A 22,196-nucleotide genomic window follows, 5' to 3' on the forward strand; every position below is an offset into this window, starting at 1 on the left:
CCTAGGAGGAAATATCTTATCCTTCCATCCCACCCCCATATACGCCTGGGACAGGACTGAGAATGGGCTGGTCTGGGCTGCTCTGGCCTCCCCATGTGCAGAAGCTTCGGCCTCGTTCCCTGTTTCACACTCTGTATCTCTTCTGCCCATCAGGGCTCCAGGGTTTCCCACTTAGCCTTTTAAGCTCCTAATGAGACTCCTTTGTCTTTCATAGCCTATATTGAGTACTCTGCCAGCTCGTGTCCTGGTTTAGGGTTCCTGTCACCATAGCCCTCAGAGAACTCCCAGCCTAGATGGCAGGTGGGGACATGCACCCATGATGTGAGGTTGAGATAGAGGATGTGTACCTGGGCTAGCAGAGCATGGCAGGGAAAGTCATCTAGGGGATGTTCTTGGAGGACGTGGCATGTAAACTGTGGATAAAAAAAGTTGGCCCAGTGAAGGGTGGTGCAACAGTGGCTCAGTAGCAGAATTCTCAGCTGCCATGCCAGAGACCCAGGTTCGATTCCCAGAGTGTGCCCGTGCCAAAAAAAAATTGGCACAGTGAAATTTTAGGGTAGAGAAACCAGCCTGTGCTAAGGCCAGGATGTGGAAGAGTGCCCGGTGCAGGTGAGTTGCCACGATCGCACATTATGGTGAGATCATTGAAGGAGATGGCTTGGTGGGGCAAACATCAGGGGATTTGAAGCCAGACTACATGAGTTCGGGTGCCAGCTCCATGTCCCATTTGACCCCCGGCAGGTGATGTAATCCATCAGAGCTTCCATTTACTCTTCTGGAAACTGGAAATCGACCCTCACAGTGTTGAGTAAGAATCTGACTAGATCTCTCCTGTCACTCCCTGCAAGGGGCCAGCACACAGCAAGCTTTCATAAATCTCCCTGAGGTGAGCCAGGCTAGAGTGGACCAAAATTAAGTGTCATGTTTCCCATCCTAGAAGAGCTAGAAGATGTGAAGGCAGCTCATGCCCTGCAGTCACCCACCCAGAGTTTATTACTTTTTAACTGTTGTTCTTTTTTAATAACTACTCAGAAATCAGTCATTTCTCTTTTCCGTCTACCAGAGCACTTTTTTTTTTGCCTTTTCCACCTTTACTTTTATTTTTTTAATTAATTTTTAAATTTTTTTTAAATACCAAAAAGCACCGAACAAACACAAACATTCTTAATTTTTGATCATTCCATTCTACATATATAATCTGTAGTCCATAACATCATCACAAAGTTGCATATTCATCGTCGTAATCATTTCTTGGAACAATTTGCATCTATTCAGAAAGAGAAATAAAAAGAAAACAGATAAAGAATCATACATACCATACTCCTTACCCCTCCCTTTCATTGATAACTATCATTTCAAACTAAATTTATTTTAACATTTGTTCCCCCTATTATTTATTTTTATTCCATATGTTTTACTTGTCTGTTGATAAGGTAGATAAAAGGAGCATCAGACACAAGGTTTTCACAATCACGCAGTCACATTGCAAAAGCTATATCATTATATAATCATCTTCAAGAAACATGGCTACTGGAACACAGCTCTACATTTTCAGGCAGTTCCTTCTCAGCCTCTCCATTACATCTTGACTAACAAGGTGATACCTATTTAATGCATAAGAACCTCCAGAATAACCTCTTGACTCTGTTTGGAATCTCAGCCACTGACACTTTATTTTGTCTCATTTCACTCTTCCCCCTTTTGGTCGAGAAGATTTTCTCAATACCTTGATGCTGAGTCTCAGCTCACTCTAGGGGTTTCCTCAATCCCTTTATGCTGAGTCTCAGCTCATTCTAGGATTTCTGTCCCACGTTGCCAGGAAGGTCCACACCCCTGGGAGTCATGTCACACATAGACGGGAAGGGTGGTGAGTTTGCTTGTTGTGTTGGCCGGAGAGAGAGGTTTTCTGAGCAACAAAAGAGGTTTTCTTGGGGGTCACTCTTAGGCCTAATTTTAAGTAGGCTTGACCTATCCTTTGTGGGGTTAAGTTTCATATGAACAAACCCCAAGATTGGGGGGCTCAGCCTATAGCTTTGGTTGTCTACACTGCTTGTGAGAATATCAAGAATTCAACTTGGGGAAGTTGAATTTTCCCTCTTTCTCATCATTTCCCGAAGGGGTCTTTGCAAATACTTTTTTATTCACTGTTCAAATCACTCTGGGATTTATCAGGGCATCACAGACCACATTTTTGTATGATTTTTTTTTTTTTGTTACCTCTTGCTGTTGACTTTTGTGACCCAAAATCCTACGATTTCTTTACTGAGAGTTTAACCTATGCTTGGGTCCCTTCGTAAGACCCAGCCCAATAGGCTTCTTTCCCCTTTCTTCAGACCCAGTTCCTAGTAAAGTCTCATTGTGCACAGCACTTAAATATTTGACTTCCCATCTGAGCCTCCCACCTGTACCATAAGGTACACTTTGGTTTCTGGAAGAGGAAATTAGAGTTTAGAGGGGTTGTTTGGTGACTTACTCTGGCTGAGCCAGTCAGTGAGGGTCAGAGCTGGGCCTGTGCCCAGAGCTCCTTCCTGGAAAACCTTTGCCTTTCCCAGTTCCTTCTGCCATTCTTGGGCAATATACTTCTTCCAACCACAGAGATGATTGTGCCTATAGACCTTATTTTCTCTCTGGGTGAAAAATAGAGCTGCTAATCCTTCTCTGGGAGCACCTAGCCTTTTAGCCTAGTGTCCTTGTCAGAAGATGGTGCCATTCCTAACTTAAGGAGGTCAGAAGAGCCTTTGCTACTGAGCCACTGTTGCACCACCCTTCACTGGGCCAGTTTTTTTTACCCACAGTTCATATGCCACGTCCTCCAAGAACATCCCCTAGATGACTTCCCCTGCCATGCTGTGCTAGCCCAGGTACACACCCTCTATCTCAACCTCACATCATGAGTGCATGTCCCCACCTGCCATCTAGGCTGGGAGTTCTCTGAGGGCTGTGGTGACAGGAACCCTAGACCAGGACACGAGCTGGCAGAGTACTCAATATAGGCTATGAAAGACAAAGGAATCTCTTTTCAGGTTCATACGTGTTTGGTTTGTTACATCTCCTTAGTGACATCATTGTTTGTAATGTCCCTATTTTTCCCTGGTAATATTTCTTTTCTGAAATCTGCTTTGATATTAATTTAAATTCCAGCTCTTTTGTTTATTGTTTGCATGAGATATCTTTTTCAGTCCTTATACCTTTGAATCTAAAGTTGCATAGATAGCATATAGTTGGATCTCATTTTTTAATAGTCTAATAATCTCCATCTTTTGATTGTAGTATTTAATCCAGGGTCAGCAGACTTTTTCTGTAAAGAGCTAAATAGTAAATCTTTTAGGCTCTGTGTGTCATGCAATCTCTCCTGCAAGTTGCAAAAGCAGCCATAGACAATATGTAAAAGAATGGCTGTGTTGTGCTAAACTGTATTTATGGATATTGAAATTTGAATCTCACAGAATTTTCACATAACAAATTCCTTTTTTTATTTTTTTCTCAACTATTTAAAGATATGAAAACCATTCTTAGCCCGCAGTCCATACAGAAACAGCCCGTAGTCCGTAGTTGGCAGACTCCTGATTCTGTCTGCACATTTGTGTAATTATTTGATATGATTGGATTTATGTCTGCCAGTTTGCTGTTCTTTTATATTTATCATGTCTTTTTTTCTTCTGTTTCTCTTTAACTGTCTTATATTTTGTGTTAAATACTTTAATGTATCGTTTTTAATTCCTCTCAGTTTTTTTCAGTATAACCTTTTTGTTATTTTCTTATTGTTTGTTCTAGAGATTACAATGTATATCTTTAATTTATTATACTCTGTTTCAGGTTAATACTTTTATCTTGTCACATATAGCAACTTTGCTCCAATTTAATTTAACTTCCTCCCCCACCTCCTTTATGCTATTATTTTCACACCTTTTGCATCTATATGTTATAAACCCAACAACAAAGTATTATGGTTATTGCTTTAAACAACCTTTTTTACATTTATCTTTCCATTTCTGGTGCCCTTCATGTTGTTCTGTGGAGTTGAGTTACTTTTTGGTATCATTTCCTATTAGCCTGAAGGACTTCCTTTAGTATTTCTTTTAAGGTGAATATATTAGCAGAGATCCTGATTTAATATGCTATATCTTTATTTCACCTTCATTTTTGAAGGATGGTTTTGCTGGTTATGGAATTCGTGGTTGTCATTTTTTTATTTCAGCATGTTGAATGTGTCATTCCATGCTGTTCTAGTTTGCTAGCTGCCGGAATGCAACATACCAGAGACGGATTGGCTTTTAATAAAAGGGGATTTATTTTGTTGGTTCTTCAGAGGAAAGGCAGCTAACTTTCCACTGAGGTTCTTTCTTACGTGGAAGGCACAGGATGGTTTCTGCTGGTCTTCTCTCCAGGCCCCTGGGTTCCAACAACTTTCCCCGGGGTGACTTCTTTCTGCATCTCCAAAGGCCTGGGCTGAGCTGCGAGTGCTGAGATGAGGAATGCCGAGCTGCTAGGGCTGTGCTACATTGCATTCTCCCATTTAAGCACCAGCCGAATAAGTCAAATGTCACTCATTGCAGCAGACACGCCTCCTAGCCGACTGCAGATGTAATTAGCAACAGATGAGGTTCATGTACCATTGGCTTGTGTCCGCAGCAACAGAACTAGGTATGCTCACCTGGCCAAGTTGACAACTGAATCTAACTAACACAAGCCTTTTGGCCTCCATTGTTTTTGGCAAAAAGTTAGCCATTAGTTGTATTGCCATTCCTTTATATGTGTTGAAATACATTTATTCTTACTGCATTCAAGATTTTCTCTGTTTAAGTTTTCAGTAGCGTGACTTTGATGTGTCTAGATGTAGCTCTTTTGTTTTTATCCTAAATGTGATTCATGGAGCTTCTTGGATCTATAGGGGTTTGTGTTTTGTTTTGTTTGTTTGTCAAATTTGGGAAGGTTTTGACCATTATTTATTTAATTTTTTTCCTATCCCTTTCTCTCTTTTGGGGGTTCCTGTTACACATATGTTGTGAAAAAAAAGTTTTTTTCTCTTCTGTCTTCTTTGTATTGGATCATTTCTCTTGAGCTAGCAAGTTCACGGAATTTTTGCTATCTTAAATTTGCTATTGTGCCAATCTAATGAATTTCTCATTTTGTTTAATGTATTTTTCAATTTACAGTTTCTATTTGCTCTTTTTTTATCACTTCTGTTTCTCCATTGATATTCCCTGTTTGCTGAGTTATTGTAATCATGTTTTTATTTCATTCATTTAATGTACTTATAATAGCTGTTTCATAGTCTGCTAAATCCATCATCTGTGCCATGTTAAACAGTTTCTGTTTAACGCTTCCTAAGGGTCACCCCAGTAACTATATAGCTTAGTGGTCAGCTGTTGATTTGGGCAGTTTGTGCTCAAGCATCTTGAGCCCATAAGTTTTCCATCTTCTGCTGATTGATACATGTGTGGGTTGAGAAGTGCATTCAAAGTTGCAGCCAGTTCTCTGTATCCGTTGGCTTTCACTGCTAGGCTTTCTTGGGTCTTCCCTATACATGCACTTAGTTTCCCAGTGAACCCAAGATGTGTGGAGACCTTTGATCAGCCCTTCTGTGGCTCTCACATTTCCAGAATCTCCCCCCATTAAATTTCTGGCTGATTTACTGCTCTCAGGCTTATAAACCAGCATTTTCTCCATCTGTTCACTACCAAGTTTGCTACTTTAGCTGGCAAAGTTGAGGATTTTCATCCCTCTTCTGTGGCAAAGCTACTGGTTTTCATAGCCGTCCTGTACTGGTAAAACTACACTCACCATCTAAGCAATGGTAGACTAGAGAATAGGAGGAGCCTAGGTAAGAAGTTCACAGAGTTTCCCTGTTTTTATCCACAGTTCTAACAGGTTTCCAAGAATAAATGCTCTTTTTTTTAGAGCAATTGTGAGCTTTACAGAAAAATCATGCGCAAAGTAGAGTTCCTATATACCCAACATACGTTTTTCCCTATTAACGTTTTGCATTAATATGGTACCTTTGTTAAAATTGCTATTGTTTAATATTGTTAAAATTAACTGTATATAATTAACTGTAATCCATAATTTACATTAGAGTTCGCTCTTATTTTTTTGCAGTTCTATGGTGGTTGTTTTGTTTTTTAATTCTGGCAACATATATATATATATAACCTAGAATTAATCATTTAGCTACTTTCAATTTTACAAATCAGTTGTGTTCATTACATTCACAGTGTTGTGCTACCATCACTACCATCCATTACCAAAACTTTTCCACTACCACAAATAGAAACTCCATACCAATTAACCATCAATTCCCCAATCCCCAGGGCCCTTCCCTTGCCTCTTGTAACATGTATTCTAATTTCTGACTGAATTTGCATATTCTAAACATTTCACATAAGCAAGATCATACGATATGTATCCTTTGTATCTGACTTATTTCACTCAACATGTCTTCGGTGTTCATCCATGTTGTCGCATGTATCAGAACTTCATTCTTCTCATGACTGAATAATCCATGTATGAACATATCATATTCTGTTTATCCATGCTTCCATTGATGGACACTTAGGTTGTTTCCGCCTTTTGGCAATTGTGAATAATGCCGCTGTGAACAGCAGTGTGCAAATACCTGTTCGAATGCCTGCTTTACATTCTTTTGGATATACACTTAGAAGTGAAATTGCCAGGGCATATGGTAAATCTATATTTAGCTTTCTGAGGAGCCTCCAAACTGAAGAATAAACTTTTCTTGGTTTGTTGTTTGCCTTTGGTTGATTTCCAGTGCCTTCTAAATGGTTGGTTTTAACCATTTTGTCCAATTTTATACTTGGTGTATTGGGTGAAGAAGACTCTTGGCCCTGAAAGTTGAATCTGGAGGTTCTAAGCTATTTTTTTTAAAAACGTGCTCATTCTGACGTTTTCTATATATGTGAATAAGTTCAAATTTGTCTTATTGGTTTGGTTTGGTTTTCTTAAGTCTATGTAAAAAGCATTACTCAATTCTGGATGACTTGAGTTCTGTGTGCCCTTAGTCATATGCAATGTATAATTTAGGAAATTTTCTTTACTAAAGTTTTGGCTCTTCATTTTATTTGGTCTCGTCTAGATTAAGGATGGGGTGGGTGGGTGGTTCTGATGCTGACCAGGTGACATCTCTAAATGAGGCAAAGGCCTTGAGATCCTGCCAAATTCATCTTTCAAGTTAGTAGGACTTATTCTCACACTCCCATCAAGTATCTCATTCCAGGAATTTGTTGCTCTGCATCTGCTAGAGACCCTTCCAGGCATTTTAGGGATTCATTGGTTATCAGCTGAAGATTAGATTAAGCTGCAGAAAACCTCAAACAACAATGGTTTTCTGTCCTGTTCTTCTAGTCTCAGTACCTGGCTCCACCTCATAGACTAATGTGGCTGTTTGAGCTCCAGCTGTTAACTCAGCATTCCAGCCAAAGAACATATTCTCTACCTTTAATGATGTGTGACTTATATTCCATTAACCAGTTTTAAATCACATAACCACCTAGTTGGAAGGGAGCCTGAAAACATCTTTGTTGTGGGTAATGTGCTTAGCTGACAATAAGAAATGTACTCAGCAAAATTTATATTTTGACGTGCATTTCCTAATATAACTTACGTTGGACAGCTTAATTGAACACCATAGTACATGGAACCTTGCTTAGGGCATCACATTTTGTAGGTTTGTCCAGAGTGATGCCGATAAATCCCAGAGTGATTTGAACAGTAAATAAAGAAGTATTTGCAAAGTCCCCTTGGGGGAATGGTGAGGAAGGGAAAATTCAACTTCCCCAAGTAGAAAATTCTTGATATTCTCACAAGCGGTGGGGACAATCAAAGCAATAGGCTGAGCCTCCAGTCTTGGGGTTTGTTCATACTAAACTTAACCCTGCAAAGGATAGGCTAAGCCTACTTAAAATTAGGCCAAAGAGTCACCCCCAAGAGAACTTCTTTTGTTGCTCAGATTGGGCCTCTCTCTCTCAGCCAACACGACAAGCAAACTCACTGCCTTCCCCCTTTCTACATGGAACATGATTCCCAGGGGTGTGGACCTTCCTGGCAACGTGGGACAGAAAGCCTAGAGAGCTGGGACTCAGCATCAAGGGATTGAGAAAACTTTCTACACCAAAAGGGGGAAGAGCGAAATGAGACAAAATAAAGTATTAATGGCTGAGAGATTCCAGAGTCGAGAAGTTATCCTGGAGGTTATTCTCATGCATAATATAGATATCACCTTTCTAGTTAAGATGTAATAGAGAGGCTGTAGGAAACTGTCTGAAAATGTAGAGCTGTGTTCCAGTAGCCATGTTTCTTGAAGATGATTGTATAATGATACAGCTTTCACAATGGGACTGTGTGATTGTGAAAACCTTGTGTCTGATGCTCCTTTTATCTACCTTATTGAAAGATGAGTAAAACATATGGATTAAAAATAAATAAATAATAGGGGGACAAATGTTAAAATAAATTTAGTAGATTGAAATGCTAGTGATCAATGAAAGGGTGCAATAAGTATATGGTATGTATGAATTTTTTTCTGTTTTATTTCTTTTTCTGAATTGATGCAAATATTCCAAGAAATTATCATGATGGAATAGTTGATTAAAAAAATGTAAGAGGCAGCAAATGAAAGAATAAAGTACTTTTCTATCAAAAAAAAAAACAGAAATGTACTCAGAATAATGAGTTTGAGTGTTTATTATGTGCTAGGCAGTATGTTAAATACTGTGAAGCTCTCACTTAATCCTCACAATAACCCTGAAGGTGGGCCTTGTTATTTTCTCCATTTTACAGAGGAGGAAAATGAGGTCCAGTGATACGATGAAACGGAGGAGGCAGAATTCAAACTCAGACATTCTGACTCCTGAATTAGCAATCTCGGTTTATACCTCCTGCTTCTCACATTCCTTCCTTTTCCGTTAACAGGTGAAGGCCTCAGTGAAAACCCCCCAGACCAAAGCCAACCCAGCTTCCACCAGAGCATCTTCAGCCAAAGGGGCAGTGTCAGCTCCTGGAAAAGTGGTCACTCCAGCAGCTCAAGCTAAACAGGAGTCCCCGGCCAAGGCAAGAGGGGTCAAAAGCCACAAGAAGGGTTTGGGTTGGATTGGAGAAGAGCTCCAAGCAGTGACCCCAGTCCCAAAGTAGGGTCTTGCACAGGCGAAAGCGATCTTCCCATAGCCATGACATGGGTGGGAACTTAACCTAAAAGGAGCAGTTCTCCCTACTTCCTTCTCCAGTGCTGTTATCTCCTCACAATTCAGGGAAAGCCACCAGTGAGAACCCTCCAGAGCAGTGCTGCCTTGGTGAAGGGCCAGGTGTCTGTGCCCACTGTGGGGAAGGCAGTGGCTGCCATTGCCCAGCCAGGAGCAGTCAGGAAACCGGAGGAAGAAGACTCGGAGAGCAGCGAGGAGGAATCAGACAGTGAGGAAGAGGCACCAGCTCAGGTGAGGCCCAGGGGACAGCAGAGGGCTTCCGTGTGCTTCTCCCTCTGCCAGGAGTACCAGATGTGCCTCGGGCTCCAGCCCCCTGCCCACAGGACAGTAGCGTTTTTGGTCTCCTGTGTGTCTGCATACTCTGGACTCTCTTCTCTCATTCTGTCTCTCTCAATCCAGGCAAAGACCTCAGGGAAACCCCCCCAGGTCAGAACTGCCTCAGCCTCCATCAAGGGAACCCCAAGGAAAGTAGCTACCCTGGCACCTCCAGGGAAGACAGGATCTGCAGCCACCCAGGCGGGGAAGCCAGAGGAGGACTCGGAGAGCAGCAGCAAGGAGGAGTCAGACAGTGAGGAGGGGGCCCCAGCAGCTGTGGCCCCAGCCCAGGTGAGGCGTAAGGAGGAGCAGCTACACATGCCAGACCTCCAGGGCACCTCCCTCTGCTCCTTCTCAGTCCTAACTTAGATTCAGGGCCAGGTGGGGAGGGAAGAACACACAAGTCAGGTCTCTGTCTCTAGGATTCCTGCCCCTAGCCGCTGTCCTCTGTGTCTCTTTAGATGAAACCCACTGTGAAAACCCCACAAACCAAGGCCTCCCCAACGAAAGGCCTACCAGGCACTCCTGTGTCTTCCAAGACCTCCATAGCACGAGTGGATACACCAGCCCCCTGGAAGGTGAGGCCAGCAACTCCTGCCAGGGAAAATAAGGCCAAGCATCCAAAGGTGTCACAGTCAGAGAGTGACAGTGAGGCTTGGGCTGTGGTATAGATGCCATGAGGCCCTGGGGTGGGGGCAGGAAGTCACATCCCTCACTTGGGCCCAGTCATCTCACCTGGGCAAGGAGCATCTCCCCAGGGAGGGCTCGGCTAGCCTAATGTGAAGTTTGGGAAGTGGGGGAGAGAAGGAATGAAAAAACCTTTTTACCTTGGTGATTTCCCTCGGTTTGCTTGCTGAAGGTAGCAGGAGGGGTGCTTATGTCCTGCAGAAGTTCAGGGTGACAGACTCCACTCCCTACAGGGCTCGGGCTTGGGCAGGTAATGAGAATGATTAAGATAGGCCAGGTAAGGTGATGGGTGGTCATTGATGTTCAGTCTTGGTGTCAGTAAAGACAGTAGTGAGTTGTGGCAGCAACAGCGACTGGGGACCCCACGCTCACACTTGGGGAACATCATTGCCAGCTGTGGAAATGCACACTTAGTGTGGCCAGATCTGCTATTTTTTTTACATGGGCAGGCACCGGGAATCGAACCCGGGTCCTCGGTCATGGCAGGCAAGCACTCTTACCTGCTGAGCCACCGTGCCCCGCCCCAGATCTGCTATTTCTTAAGAGAACTTGGAAATCCTGATGCCAGGGCAAGCTTCACTCTTAGATTTGTTTTCTCCTTGAGTAAACCAAGCACCAAGAACTCTGAGCTGAGACTCCTCTTAGTGCTAACTCCTGCCTTTGGTTCACCAGAAACTAACTATTGAATACCAGATCAGTAACTGTTAGACGCTTTATCTTGTTGATGGGGATAAAGGACTGAAACTATGCCCTCAAGGAGCTTTATAGTCTATAGGATGAGATGAGATGGCTGGGTTATTGTAGGAAATTTTAATCTCACAGTGCAGTAAGACTCAGGGTAGGGAAGTTGTGGAGGTGGTTGATTCAGCAGCTCAGCATCAGTGGTCACCCAGATTTCTTCCACCAAACTTACTGTGACAGGAAGGCTGCAGTGTTTCCTAAAGAACTAAGAAATCCCCCATTAGGAAGTACTGGGCTTCCTCTCCTTGGCTCTACCTCAGACATACACTTCCCACCCACTCACCCCCATCAAAGCCAGTCCCTGCTGGGAGAGGTTCCCAGAACTGTCTGGGAGAAGGGGCCATCTTACTAAAGCAGGTGGCAGGGGTCACCAGAACAGAGTCAGGATTCAGTTAGCAAGGAAGATTGGGGCATGGCTGTCAGAGAGGTGACCAACTCTGTAGTTGCCCGTTTGAAAATGGGGAAATGACACATGTAAATCAGGATTTTCTAGATCCTCTTGAGAAATTGGAAGCTTAGACAACCTGGGACTCCCTTTTCTGTCTGGAAGTACGTAGTGAAAGGTGGGGCCTTTACCCCCATAGGCAAGAAAGTACAAGGTGGCCTTATGCTCCTCCCCAGGCCTCACCTGTCTTGGCCCCTGACTATAGATCCCACCAGCTGGGTGCCCTCATTTATGTCTGGCCCGGCAGGAGGGGATGCCAGCCAGTGAAAAACTTTTAGCTGGAGACGTCCCAGCCAGATGCGAGCTCTGCTGCCACCTTGTCCCAGGCTGCCGTCGCCTCTCACTCATACCCCCAGCCAGCAGTGCCTCAGCCCTCAGATTTTAGCTAGGTCTAAACCATTCCTCACTTTCAAGTTGAGAGTTACCTCTGGAAGGAGGAAAAGTGGGGTAGAGGCATCTGTTTCCGGTGGCTGTGGGATAGGCTAGGCCACCAGCTGCCTCCACTGTGCCTGCAGGAATGGGCCCTGCCACCTTCCTGGGAGAGTGAGAACAGCAGAGGGTCATTGCTTGCCAGTGGGGTTCCCTGGCCCCTGGTCCCCAGCAGGAAACCAAGTTTCTAGTCCCTCAGTTGTGCTCCCCCCTCAGCTAATGTCTCCTGCTGCCACCATGTGTTTGCTCAGGTCTTGACCAGTCAGAAGGAAGGTAACTCCAAAACAGCCAAAAGCAAGACCCTGGCCCTGGCCCCCCAGGAGAAGAGTACAGAAGGCTCCTGGAAGAGTGAGGAGGAGCTGCCGTCAAGCCAGGTAGGCTGTGCCGCTCGGGGCCTCGGCCTTCTCTGAACACACTGTGGGCTTGGCTGGCGGGCATCCGGGAGTGTGCGCAAATTTTTCCCACAGTGAACATCTTACCTCCCCTCTTCACATTTGAACAGCACTTCACAGTTTCCAGAGCTCTGTCCTAGATTTGACATATTCATCTTCCCGGTAACCCCAAGAGGCAGCAGAGCGTAGTTGAGCATGCAGGCTTCAGAGCCAGACAGCGTAAGGTCGATTTCTGACTCCCACCCACCACTCTTCTCTGATCCTGGCAATGCTTTAACCATTCCAAGGTGCGGGGATTTCTGCTATGAAGCAGGCAACAATAGCATCTCCTTCTTGCCTTTGTGTGTGGAGGGAGGTACATGAAATACCCGTCAGGGTCCCCAGCCCAATAGAAAGTGCCTTCTGTGAACAAGAAGGGTGGATCAGGTTGCCCCATTTGATAGATCAGGAATCAAGGCCCTGAGAATTGAAGTGACTTTCCCAGGTTCTTTTGACCTCATGAGGCCAGGAAATTATGCGCACACTGGTCCTGGTCTCCTGTATTTGCCCATTTCCTTGGGATCGGAGCCTTCTCTGCAGGGCTTCAGAGCACGTGGGGCCCACCTTCCCAGTGCAATGCTCCTCTGAGGTGGTGACCAAGGCAGCCTCATGTCACCCTGAGTGCAGAGGCCCAAGGTAGCCAGGCTCTGTGGTCCACACTGCCCAACAAGCAACGCTGCCCTTTGCCCTCCTCTAACCCAAGCTCCTCAGAGCACACATTCCCTTCCCAGAGCTTAATCAGAGAAGCAGGAGTCCTCCAACCCCTAGGCTGGTGGGGTCTCCTTAACCATCTCCCCTTGCATAGCATGTTTCATTCCCTTACAGGTCCGTCCTCCAGGGGCACCCAGGCACTGCTCGCGTACCTCCAGTGATGGGGGGTTCACTGCCTTTCCCTTCTTAACCTCACAGATTACAGAAAGAGTAATGAACTACAACTAACATTACTGGCCACTTACTGTTGGTATTATTCTGTTTAATCCCCACAACAACCAAGATAGGTCCTTTCATTATTTCTGTTTCAAGGAAGAGAGAATGTGGCTCAGGGAAGTTGAGTGGACTTTCCCCAGTGTCAGTTGCTAACAAATGGCAGACTCTGATGCTTGATCACAGGCCCTCCATGCTCTGACCCACTGCCCAGCATCCCCCACCACTTCCCTCTCCAGGCAGGTAAGAAAGCAAGAGCTTTGGCATCACCTTCCAGCTCTTTGGGGACTTAAGGGAGCCTTGAAGAAGCTGCCTCCCCCTCTGAACAAGATCTAAACAGCTGGGAGGGAGGGGCCTTTCCCTGTGGGGGCGGACTAACACAATTAAAATGAACATCATGCTTAAACTGAACCATTTAATTGGTACGTTAGTCCTGAAGATTCAGGAGTCCCTATTTAAAAAGAAGGAAGAAAAAAGTCAGCAGTTTGAGCATTCCCCCAGGAAGATTCAGGGAAGACAGGCAGAGCCTGGGGGAGCTGCAGCCCCCACTTGACTGGGGATTTTAGCTCCTTAATTCCCAGCTCACTAATTATGATTATTACCGTTATTATGCATTTATCAAGCACTTCTCTATTGACAAGTTTCACTCTCTGTTTATTATTAGCCCATCGGTAGGGGGGAGGGGATTGAAACCAGGGTGGTGGGCAGAGCCCCAGGCAGGGAGGCAGTGAAGAGGGTTGCAGCTCTATTCCCAGCCCCCTCACTGTACCTTAGTCTCCCCATCTGGAAGGGTGGGGCCCCACCTGACTCTGAGAGACACCTGTTGGAGGTGGTCTAGGGTTCAGCTCTGTTCGTGCTGAGCATTAATCTCAGGCTAGGATCTGTGTCGGGCCCTGGTATGGACACCAAATTCAGAGGACAAGCCCTGCCCTCAAAGTTTTGGGTGAAGTCAGAGAGAAAGAGGGAACCTGTAAGAAACAAAACTGGGGCATTAAATCAGGGCCCTAGCATAGTTAGTCATGGAAGGAGCTCCTGTCTGGTGCCTGGAGGAACTGACCAGGAGTCAGGCAAGGCCACTGGCCTTCAGAACCCCGAGGCAGGAGTGGGAGGAGGAGGGTGCCCATAGAATCCCTGGGCACTTGCAGACATGGAGGCTCTGGGCTGCATCCTAGATAGCTGCATTTCTCAGCCCTCCGGGGTGGGGCTGGCCCAGGATCTGTTCCCCAGCCCCCCAGGCAGTTCCGAGAACGGCTGCTGCCCTCTGGAGCTCTGCCACCTTTGGTGCCTTCATGACCATGTCCCTTGCCCAGGATCAGCACCCTGGGCTGGTCAGCCCCACCCCCTACTCTGACCCAGACTTGCTGGGATGAGTGCGTGGGTGGGAGGAGCTCAGCTGCAGCAGTGGGTGGTGGGCCCTACAGGGAGGAAGGGAGATCCTGAGTGCCTTGGGTCCTTGCAGCCCAGCACCTACAGGAAGGCTGGCCACATGTTGTCCAGGCAGTTGACAGTTTTGCTGCTTCAACTTCAAATCCGTTTTCACTAACCCACTCCAGAAGGAAAGCTCCTGTCACTTCTGCTTTGACATTTACAAAGTATAGCAGCACCACCCTTCTAGTGAGTGAGGCCAGACAGGGATTGTTGATATCTCCATTCAGCAGGTGGGAAAGCTGTGGCTCAAGAAACCCCAGAGCTTGACCACAGTGAAGTCTGGGCAGAGGCAGGATCAGAGCAGGTCTTCCCCACTCCCTTAGCAATCCCGCCCGCCTTCATGAACTCTGCAGGCTTTCTTCTCACTCCCACTGTGAGCAGTGCTCGGTGTGGTCCCCTTGTGCCCCGCCCCCACACCGCTGCCCCCCCACCACCACCAGGCCCCTTGCACCACCCCCCTCCCACAGCCCAGAGGCCACCGTGGGGTGGCGTGGGCAGGTGGAACTGGGAGGAGGCAGCTTTTGCTGCTGAGCTGCTTTTAACATCCTGAGATGCTATTGTTTGCCTCGGTGGGTTCGTTGCCGCTCTTCGTCCCCGACAATCTGTTCCTCTGTCTTCTCACATATATATAGATCCCCCCCTCCCTCAACTGTAAGCCTTCTCCCACTTTCCATCCTTCTCTCTTTCATCATGTGGGAAGGAAGACTCTGGAAGTGGCAGATCAGAGCAGCCGCGGGGGAGGCAGTTTGGCAGGGGTAGGAAGGGCCTAAGCCCAGCAGAGCTCCCACCCTCGGGCGGGCCCTTTTTCTGCTTTACTTTTTTACTTCACTTCTCTCTCCACAGCACCCAGGCATGGGAGGGCAGTGCCGAGTCAGAACAGGGGAGGTGTGCAGGTTGGTGTCATGGGCAGAGCCCTGGGTTTCAGACCTGGCTGCCCTTCCCTCGACCTCAGGCAGTGCCCTTCTCCTCTGGCCCGCACTTCCCCCAGGCCAGAGCAGAGTAGAGATCAGACCCAGGTTGGACATTGGGGGGTGGAAAGTAGACTCACCCAGCTCCCCGGCTTACGGCTCCATGTGCTCTCTCTAGCTGGGGGCTTATTTTGGAAGGGGTGGTGCTGGGTATGAAGGAGACAGGCCCGTGGTGCCCTGACAGGCAGCGAGCACATTCCCGGGGGCTATGGTGCCCGGCTGGACTGGTCTGCACAGTGCCTGGGAGCTACTACTTTGAGTGCCTGGGCAGCAGTTTCTCCCCACCCCTCTTTAAATATTTTATAAGAAAATGTGAAACTTACCCAACGCTAGAGAGACTAATATAAAGAACTCCTACGTGCCATACCTCCTTGCCTCAACAGTTAACTCGTGGCCAGGCTCATTTCATCCCCATGCCCCACTGTGGTCCTCAGTACCCCTGTCTCAGACGTGTTACCTCATCTGTTTCTACAGTGCTCAGTAATCAGGACTCTTTTTTTTTTAAGCATACCCACAATACAGTATCACACCTAAAAAGACTGACATTAACTTAACTTTACCTTCCTAAACAGCCTCCCCAATTCCCTGATTGTCTCATGAGTGATACTTTTTGTAGTCAATATTCAAATAATAAGAGTCCAAACAAGGGCTGCTAGACCCTTCAGTCTGTGCATGTATTCCTCTTCTTCCCGCATAGTTTATTCATTGAAGAAGGTGGGTCAGTGTAGCCAGGAGCTGCCTCCCGGGCCACCTCCCAGGAGTGCTGCATCAGAGTCTCTGGACTTTTCATTTTCTCATCTGTACAGTGGAGCTGGAGTTCATTATAAGGGGTAGATGGGCTCCTGGAGCTAGGAGACTCTGCTGGGGCTTGGCAGGTGGGTGGGGTGGGAGCAGGAGGGAGTACCCTGGGCAGCTGGGGTGGCCTGTAACTTTGTTCGGCTACCCCAAGCCCATTGGCCCCTCATAAAACCCTCCCTACCCCATCTTTCCTTTCCCCTGGCCAAACTTTTAATCACGGGGGGGTGTGTTTTGTTTTTGTTTTTCAAGGTGATTAAAACCCCTCTGATTTTTGTCGACCCTAATCGTAGTCCAGCTGGCCCAGCTGCTACCCCCGCGCAAGCCCAGGCTGCAAGCGCTCCGAGGAAGGCCTGGGCCTCAGAGAGCACAGCAAGGAGCTCCTCCTCCGAGAGTGAGGATGAGGACGTGATCCCTGCCACGCAGTGCCTGACTCCTCCTGGTGAGCATGGCCCCACCACGCAGGGCTCAGCTCCCCTGCGACTGCTGCTGGGCACAGCAGGAAGGGCCGCCAGTCCCCTCACCACAGCCCAGAGGGGAAAGGGCGCTGGCTCAGATCTACTGTTCTGGAAGAATAATTATTTACCAGGGCTTCTGTGTGAGGTTTCCAGGCTTGGAACCCAGACTGGTGGCTGGAAACTACAGAACCAGCTTTCTACATGGCCTAAAAGAGCTTTCTGTGAGAAATGACTGAACCCTGTCGGGGTGATAGTGAGCTTTCCATCGCTGGTGGCATGTAAAGGGGGTTAGGCCCTCCCTAGGAAGAGATACTGTGGGAGAGGATTTATATGTATGACCAGGGGACAGGACCAGATGTGGGATTTCTTTGATTCTGAGAATCTGGGATTTCATCAGTGATGGCAGGAAAACATTTAATATTATTCTTATTGTTAATTATAACCTTTTTTGTGAGAAAATAATACCTGATCTTGGTAATATAATTAAGAAATACATATTAACCCAGAAAAAATGTCACCAGTAATCCCACTACCTAAAATAATTGCTATTAACCTTTTATAACTGAGCTTTATAAAAACCTTAAAACGTACATGTATGTTTTTAAAGTGAGATCATGCTGAGTAATGTATAAACATTACTGTACATAATGTTCAGTAATCTTTACGTGACATACCATGAACATTGTTTTTTTGTCGTCATATATTTATAACCTGATTCCTCCTGGCCACAAAGTAGACCTGAGGGTGGACACACCACAGTTAATTCACCAGTACCATATTGGAGGAAGCCAAGGGGTCTTTTACTGTTAAATAGTGCTGCAGCGAACGCCGCGTTCCTGTGCCAGGAGAGCCCCGCTGAGCCCCAGTGCTCCAGCCCTTGCTCACAGGCAGCAGGCTGGCTAGCTGTGAGGACATGCAGAGGGTGATCGGAGCATGGGCAGGGGTGAGGAGAAAGCCTGCAGTTGCTGCCACAGCAGCTGTTTGAGCTCCCTAAGCCTCAGTTTCCTCATCTCTAAAATGGATGTTGTGACAGATTCTGCCTAAAAGCCTTGGGGATGGATTAAATATGCTTTCCTCTGCCTGAGCTCGGAACACAGAGACAGGCCCCCAGGAATGGTTGGTGAAGTGTTTCCTCCCCACCCCCCTCCCATTCCATTTCAGTCATTAGAACCAGCATGGTGACTGTACCCACTGACCACCAAAGGACAGCCCCCAGAGCCAGTGTTGCTAGTGCCAGCAGCAGCGAGGAGTCCAGTGGGGCATCAGAAGTCAGGAAGAAGGACGTACCAGCCACCCAGGTATGTGGTGGGCAAGGGCAAGGCTGTGCGGGTGATTGTGGGGCAGAGGGGGTGTTCTCTGCTCTGCCCAGCACCACCCACACAAGCTGTTTGGGTACATTGTAATTACTCTCATCCACCCACCCAGAGGCGCCAATCCCATAGCCAGAGACCTTCCTGGCCTGGCTGCAACCTCCATGCGATGTTACCAAATTACTTCGGAGGTGTCAGGAAGAAGAAGCTGCAAACATGGCATCCAGTCTGCAGCTAGCTCTGCTTTTTGACTCCCTCATCAGCTTTTTCAACATGGTTAAGCTTTTGATTTGTTTTTGACTTCTTTGGTTTTGAAATGATGGAATAAAATATGAACAAAAGTTACTTTTTTTTTTTTTTTACCTTTTTTTATTTAAAAAAAAATTAACAAACAAAAATTTAGATATCATTCCATTCTACATATACAATCAGTAATTCTTAATATCATCACATAGTTGCATATTCATCATTTCTTAGTACATTTGCATCGATTTAGAAAAAGAAATAAAAAGACAACAGAAAAAGAAATAAAATGATAATAGAGAAAAAAAAAGACTATACATACCATACCCCTTACCCCTTGCTTTCATTTACCATTAGCATTTCAAACTGAATTTATTTTAACATTTGAACAAAAGTTACTTTTAAAAAAAATATTCCTAGTAATGACTAGCAGCATTCTCCCCTGGCCTTCACCGTGTCTAATGCATGTTTATTTGGCTCTTATCTGAATCTAGACGCTGGCATGATAGGATTAATGACCCATTGTTCAGTGATAAAACTGAGCTCCCCAGAGAGTCTTGTGACTTAACCCAAATTAGGTAAGACCAGAACAGGTCACCTGATCCCAAGACCAGAGCTCTTGATTTGGCCACATCCTGCCCCATCAAGAGAGAGAGGGTCTTTTGTCCCATCTGAGAGGGCAAGAGACAGCCAGGGTTGGCTGGAGGGGAGTTGGGTCTCCCCTGCTCAGAGGGCCTGGTATGCCACCCACTTGCCGGGTGCTCAGCACAAGCTGTAGCCCAGGAAGAGCTTCCTAGCAGCATAGTGCTGGGGGCAGCTGGGCCATGGTCACTGTCCAGAAACCTGCCTCCGTCCGGCCATTCAACCAGCAGGTGGCGCCGAGTATCTGCTCTGCTCCCAGCCCTTGGGGTATAGTGTGAATGAGGCAGGCTGGGTCTCTGCCCTCATGGAGCTCCCAGGAGACCGGGAGGCAGCCATTAAACAAGAAACCCAAAAATAAAGTACTCACCAACTGTGGTAGAGTTTTGAAGGTAACAGAATATAAAATAGAAAGCAATAGGGAGCTGCAGACCAGGCTCCCATCTACCTGAGCAGTCTCAGGGTCTGGGCCCTTTTTTCCCAGGGGCACTGGGCTGGGTTCCTGCTGGGCACAGTCTTGTCTGCAAGGTCCCGAGTGGGGCTGGGAGGATGCTTTAGAAAAGGTGAGAAGGGAAGCCTCCTAAAGACGTACAGGATAAGCTGGGGATACCCTCCAGGCGTGGGAGAAAGCAGGTGCAAAGGCCCTGTGGGAAAATCACTTGAGGGTAGAGGAACCAGAAGAAGGCGGTTAACTGGAGTGAAGTAGCCAGGGGGAGAGGTGCCAGACCATGCAGCCCTGACCAAGGGGAGGGACTGGCATTGTGTCTGAAGGGCACAGGCTTAAAGGCTCTGGCAAGGAGTCACATCCAATTTCATTTTTAAGTTCTCTCTCTGGCTGCTGGTGGGTGTAGGAAACAGGAATGAAATGCGATTAACTCAACCTGTCGCCTGGCACCCACTTCCTGCCTATGGCTATATTGCCCTTTTGCCTACCCCATAGGTCCCCATTCCAGCCCCCTGGCTCTTCTTGCCAGGGTCCCTTCCCATACCAGCCAGGCGGGGTCTTACCAAGGTATGGCAGAGATGCCACCCCACAGGCCTCCGAGCTGCCTCTCACTATCCACAGGTGACGAAGAAGAACCCAGCTTCCCTCCCGCTGACCCAGGCCACGCTGAAGGTCCTCGCCCAGAAAGCCGGTGAGGCCCAGCCTTCCACTAGCAGGACCCAGTCTTCAAGTGGGGTGAGTTCGGGGGACAGGGAATTACAAACAAGACAAATCAGGCCCACTGTCTGTGTGAACAGATCAGAAAAGAGCGGTTGAGAGCAGGGGAACCAGAGCCACCCAACTCTGCTCCCAGCAGTGGGGCTGTGTTCACTTAGCTGAGGCCATGCAGATGAAGCACCCAGCAGTGCCTGGCCCTGATTGAAGCGTTCAGTAAGCACCTCACATCCTCTAATTTCTTGTTCCACTTTTTCTTCTCTCACCAAATTAGGTTGACAGTGCTCTAGGAAAGCCTCCTCTGCCGAGTCCCCAGAGTACCACTTTCCAGACCAGACTGACCAGCAAACCCAGAAAACCCAAGCTTCCTGAGGCCCCGCAGGCCACAGCCACTCCCTCAGGATGCCCCAGAGCCAAGGCCTCTGGGACCTCAGATGACAGTGAGGACAGCAGTGACAGCTCCTCAGAGAGTGAGGAGGATACTAAGGGGCTCCAGACAGCCAAGCTGGTACCCAGGCAGGGTGAGTGTGGTGGAAGGGAAAGGTTGGTGTGGGCCTGGGAGGAGATGAGGGGCGGCCTGGTGGTCTTCAGCTCTGGGCCTTGACTTGTTCTGAGACCTTAACCACGTCATCCCACACTGGACCTCAGTTTTCCCACCTGTATGCACCTCCATGAGGAAGTCAGATAACTTAAAGACCCTTCTGACTCTCCTGATTGACTACTCCCAGGTTTTAGTGTCAGGTCCCTGTGACTGACAACCCAAAATTCCAGGGTTGTGCTTCCCCCTAGGGGAAAGTAGGGAACTCTGTGTGGGTCCTGAAAAACTATAAAGGAAGGTTTTGACATGCTGGTGTCTCATCTGTTACGCTGTGAATAGCAGCTGGATTTGAAGGGGAACAGTCAAAACAGATGAAGCCTTGGGTAAAGGGCAAGGGGCATACAGAGGAACAGGGAATCCCAGGGACCCTCAGGAAGAGGGCAGGAAGCACCCAGGGCTCCCAACAGGATACTTGTTTCTCCAGTAGGTCCAGCCCCCTCCAGGAAGGACACCTTGGTGGAGGAGACCACAGCAGAGTCCAGTGAGGATGAGGTGGTGGAGCCTTCCCAGGTAATGCCAGGAGAGGGCTGGCAGCCTCAGGGGTGTTGGGTCTGGAGCCCCAGGCCAGACTCCCACCCACCTGATGCAGTCTCAGGCTGAGGCCTCTTCCAAGGGCCCCCAAGGTGTGGCTCAGCCACCGGAGGAGAGCCAGGCTGTCTCCTCTTCCAAGGCCTCATTTCAGCCTTAAAGTTACGAGTAGTTAACCCATGGGGTCTGTAGAAAAGACTGGTTTGAATTTTAGGTGATGCCTGATGAAAAACTTCCTTTCTATTTAACAGATAGGATTTCTTTTAAGGTTACCATTGTGGTAAGTGCTAGTGATTGCCTGTTTGCATTAGTGATAGGAAATTTCCTTTTTAAGTTGTCCGTCTAAAGTACGTATTACTTGAAATAGTGCAGGCAGCTGCATAGAAAGGGATGATGTTCTGGAAGGTAGGGCCTGCCCCCTCTGGGCCTCTTTACCACCTGCTGTGCCCCAGCAGGTCTGATCCTGGTGCTCCCTGGGCCAGTTTCCGCAGCAGGCCCTGTGCTCGGGGGCTGGGAGTCGGGGTGGGGCTTCTGGGCCTTGTTCACGCTGGGCCTCTGCAGTCTCTCCTCTCAGATCACGTGACCCCTGGGTCTACCCCAGCCAGTTCCCAGGCGTCAAAGGCCACTCCCAAGCCAGATGCCAATCCCTCAGTTTCCTCTACTCCGGCCGCCAAAGATGCCCCAGATGGCAAGCTGGAGGTGGAGCACCAACAAGCAGCAACCACCATGCCCCCTAAAACGGGTGAGTCAGGGGCTGCAGGAGGAACAAGGCAGCAGTTACAGGGGGACACGCTAGGGTCCCCCCTTCCCTCTCTCAGGAACAGTCCCGTCAGCATGGTCCTATCTGCCTGCAGAGCCTCTCCAAGTGGAGCCTTGTACCCCT

The 22,196-nt window shown here is 47.5% G+C and overlaps 1 protein-coding gene across 4 annotated transcripts in view; it reads left to right on the top strand.

The window, feature by feature from the left end:
• TCOF1 (treacle ribosome biogenesis factor 1) overlaps nucleotides 1-22,196 on the top strand; it is a 47,801-nt gene that overhangs the window by 18,511 nt on the left and 7,094 nt on the right. For 2 of the 4 annotated variants that reach the window (XM_077137403.1, XM_077137404.1), the window contains exons 14-24: nucleotides 8,929-9,066; nucleotides 9,264-9,446; nucleotides 9,615-9,821; nucleotides 9,992-10,108; nucleotides 12,084-12,206; nucleotides 16,631-16,820; nucleotides 17,998-18,134; nucleotides 20,095-20,208; nucleotides 20,462-20,708; nucleotides 21,210-21,295; nucleotides 21,875-22,055. In XM_077137403.1, coding sequence (XP_076993518.1) covers nucleotides 8,929-9,066; nucleotides 9,264-9,446; nucleotides 9,615-9,821; nucleotides 9,992-10,108; nucleotides 12,084-12,206; nucleotides 16,631-16,820; nucleotides 17,998-18,134; nucleotides 20,095-20,208; nucleotides 20,462-20,708; nucleotides 21,210-21,295; nucleotides 21,875-22,055 — 1,723 coding nt within the window. The remainder of the gene's footprint in view (nucleotides 1-8,928; nucleotides 9,067-9,263; nucleotides 9,447-9,614; nucleotides 9,822-9,991; nucleotides 10,109-12,083; nucleotides 12,207-16,630; nucleotides 16,821-17,997; nucleotides 18,135-20,094; nucleotides 20,209-20,461; nucleotides 20,709-21,209; nucleotides 21,296-21,874; nucleotides 22,056-22,196) is intronic. The other 2 variants (XM_077137406.1, XM_077137405.1) reach the window with 2 other exon arrangements.

Source organism: Tamandua tetradactyla, chromosome 20 (assembly GCF_023851605.1).
Source record: "Tamandua tetradactyla isolate mTamTet1 chromosome 20, mTamTet1.pri, whole genome shotgun sequence".
NCBI classification, from domain to species: Eukaryota; Metazoa; Chordata; class Mammalia; order Pilosa; family Myrmecophagidae; genus Tamandua; species Tamandua tetradactyla.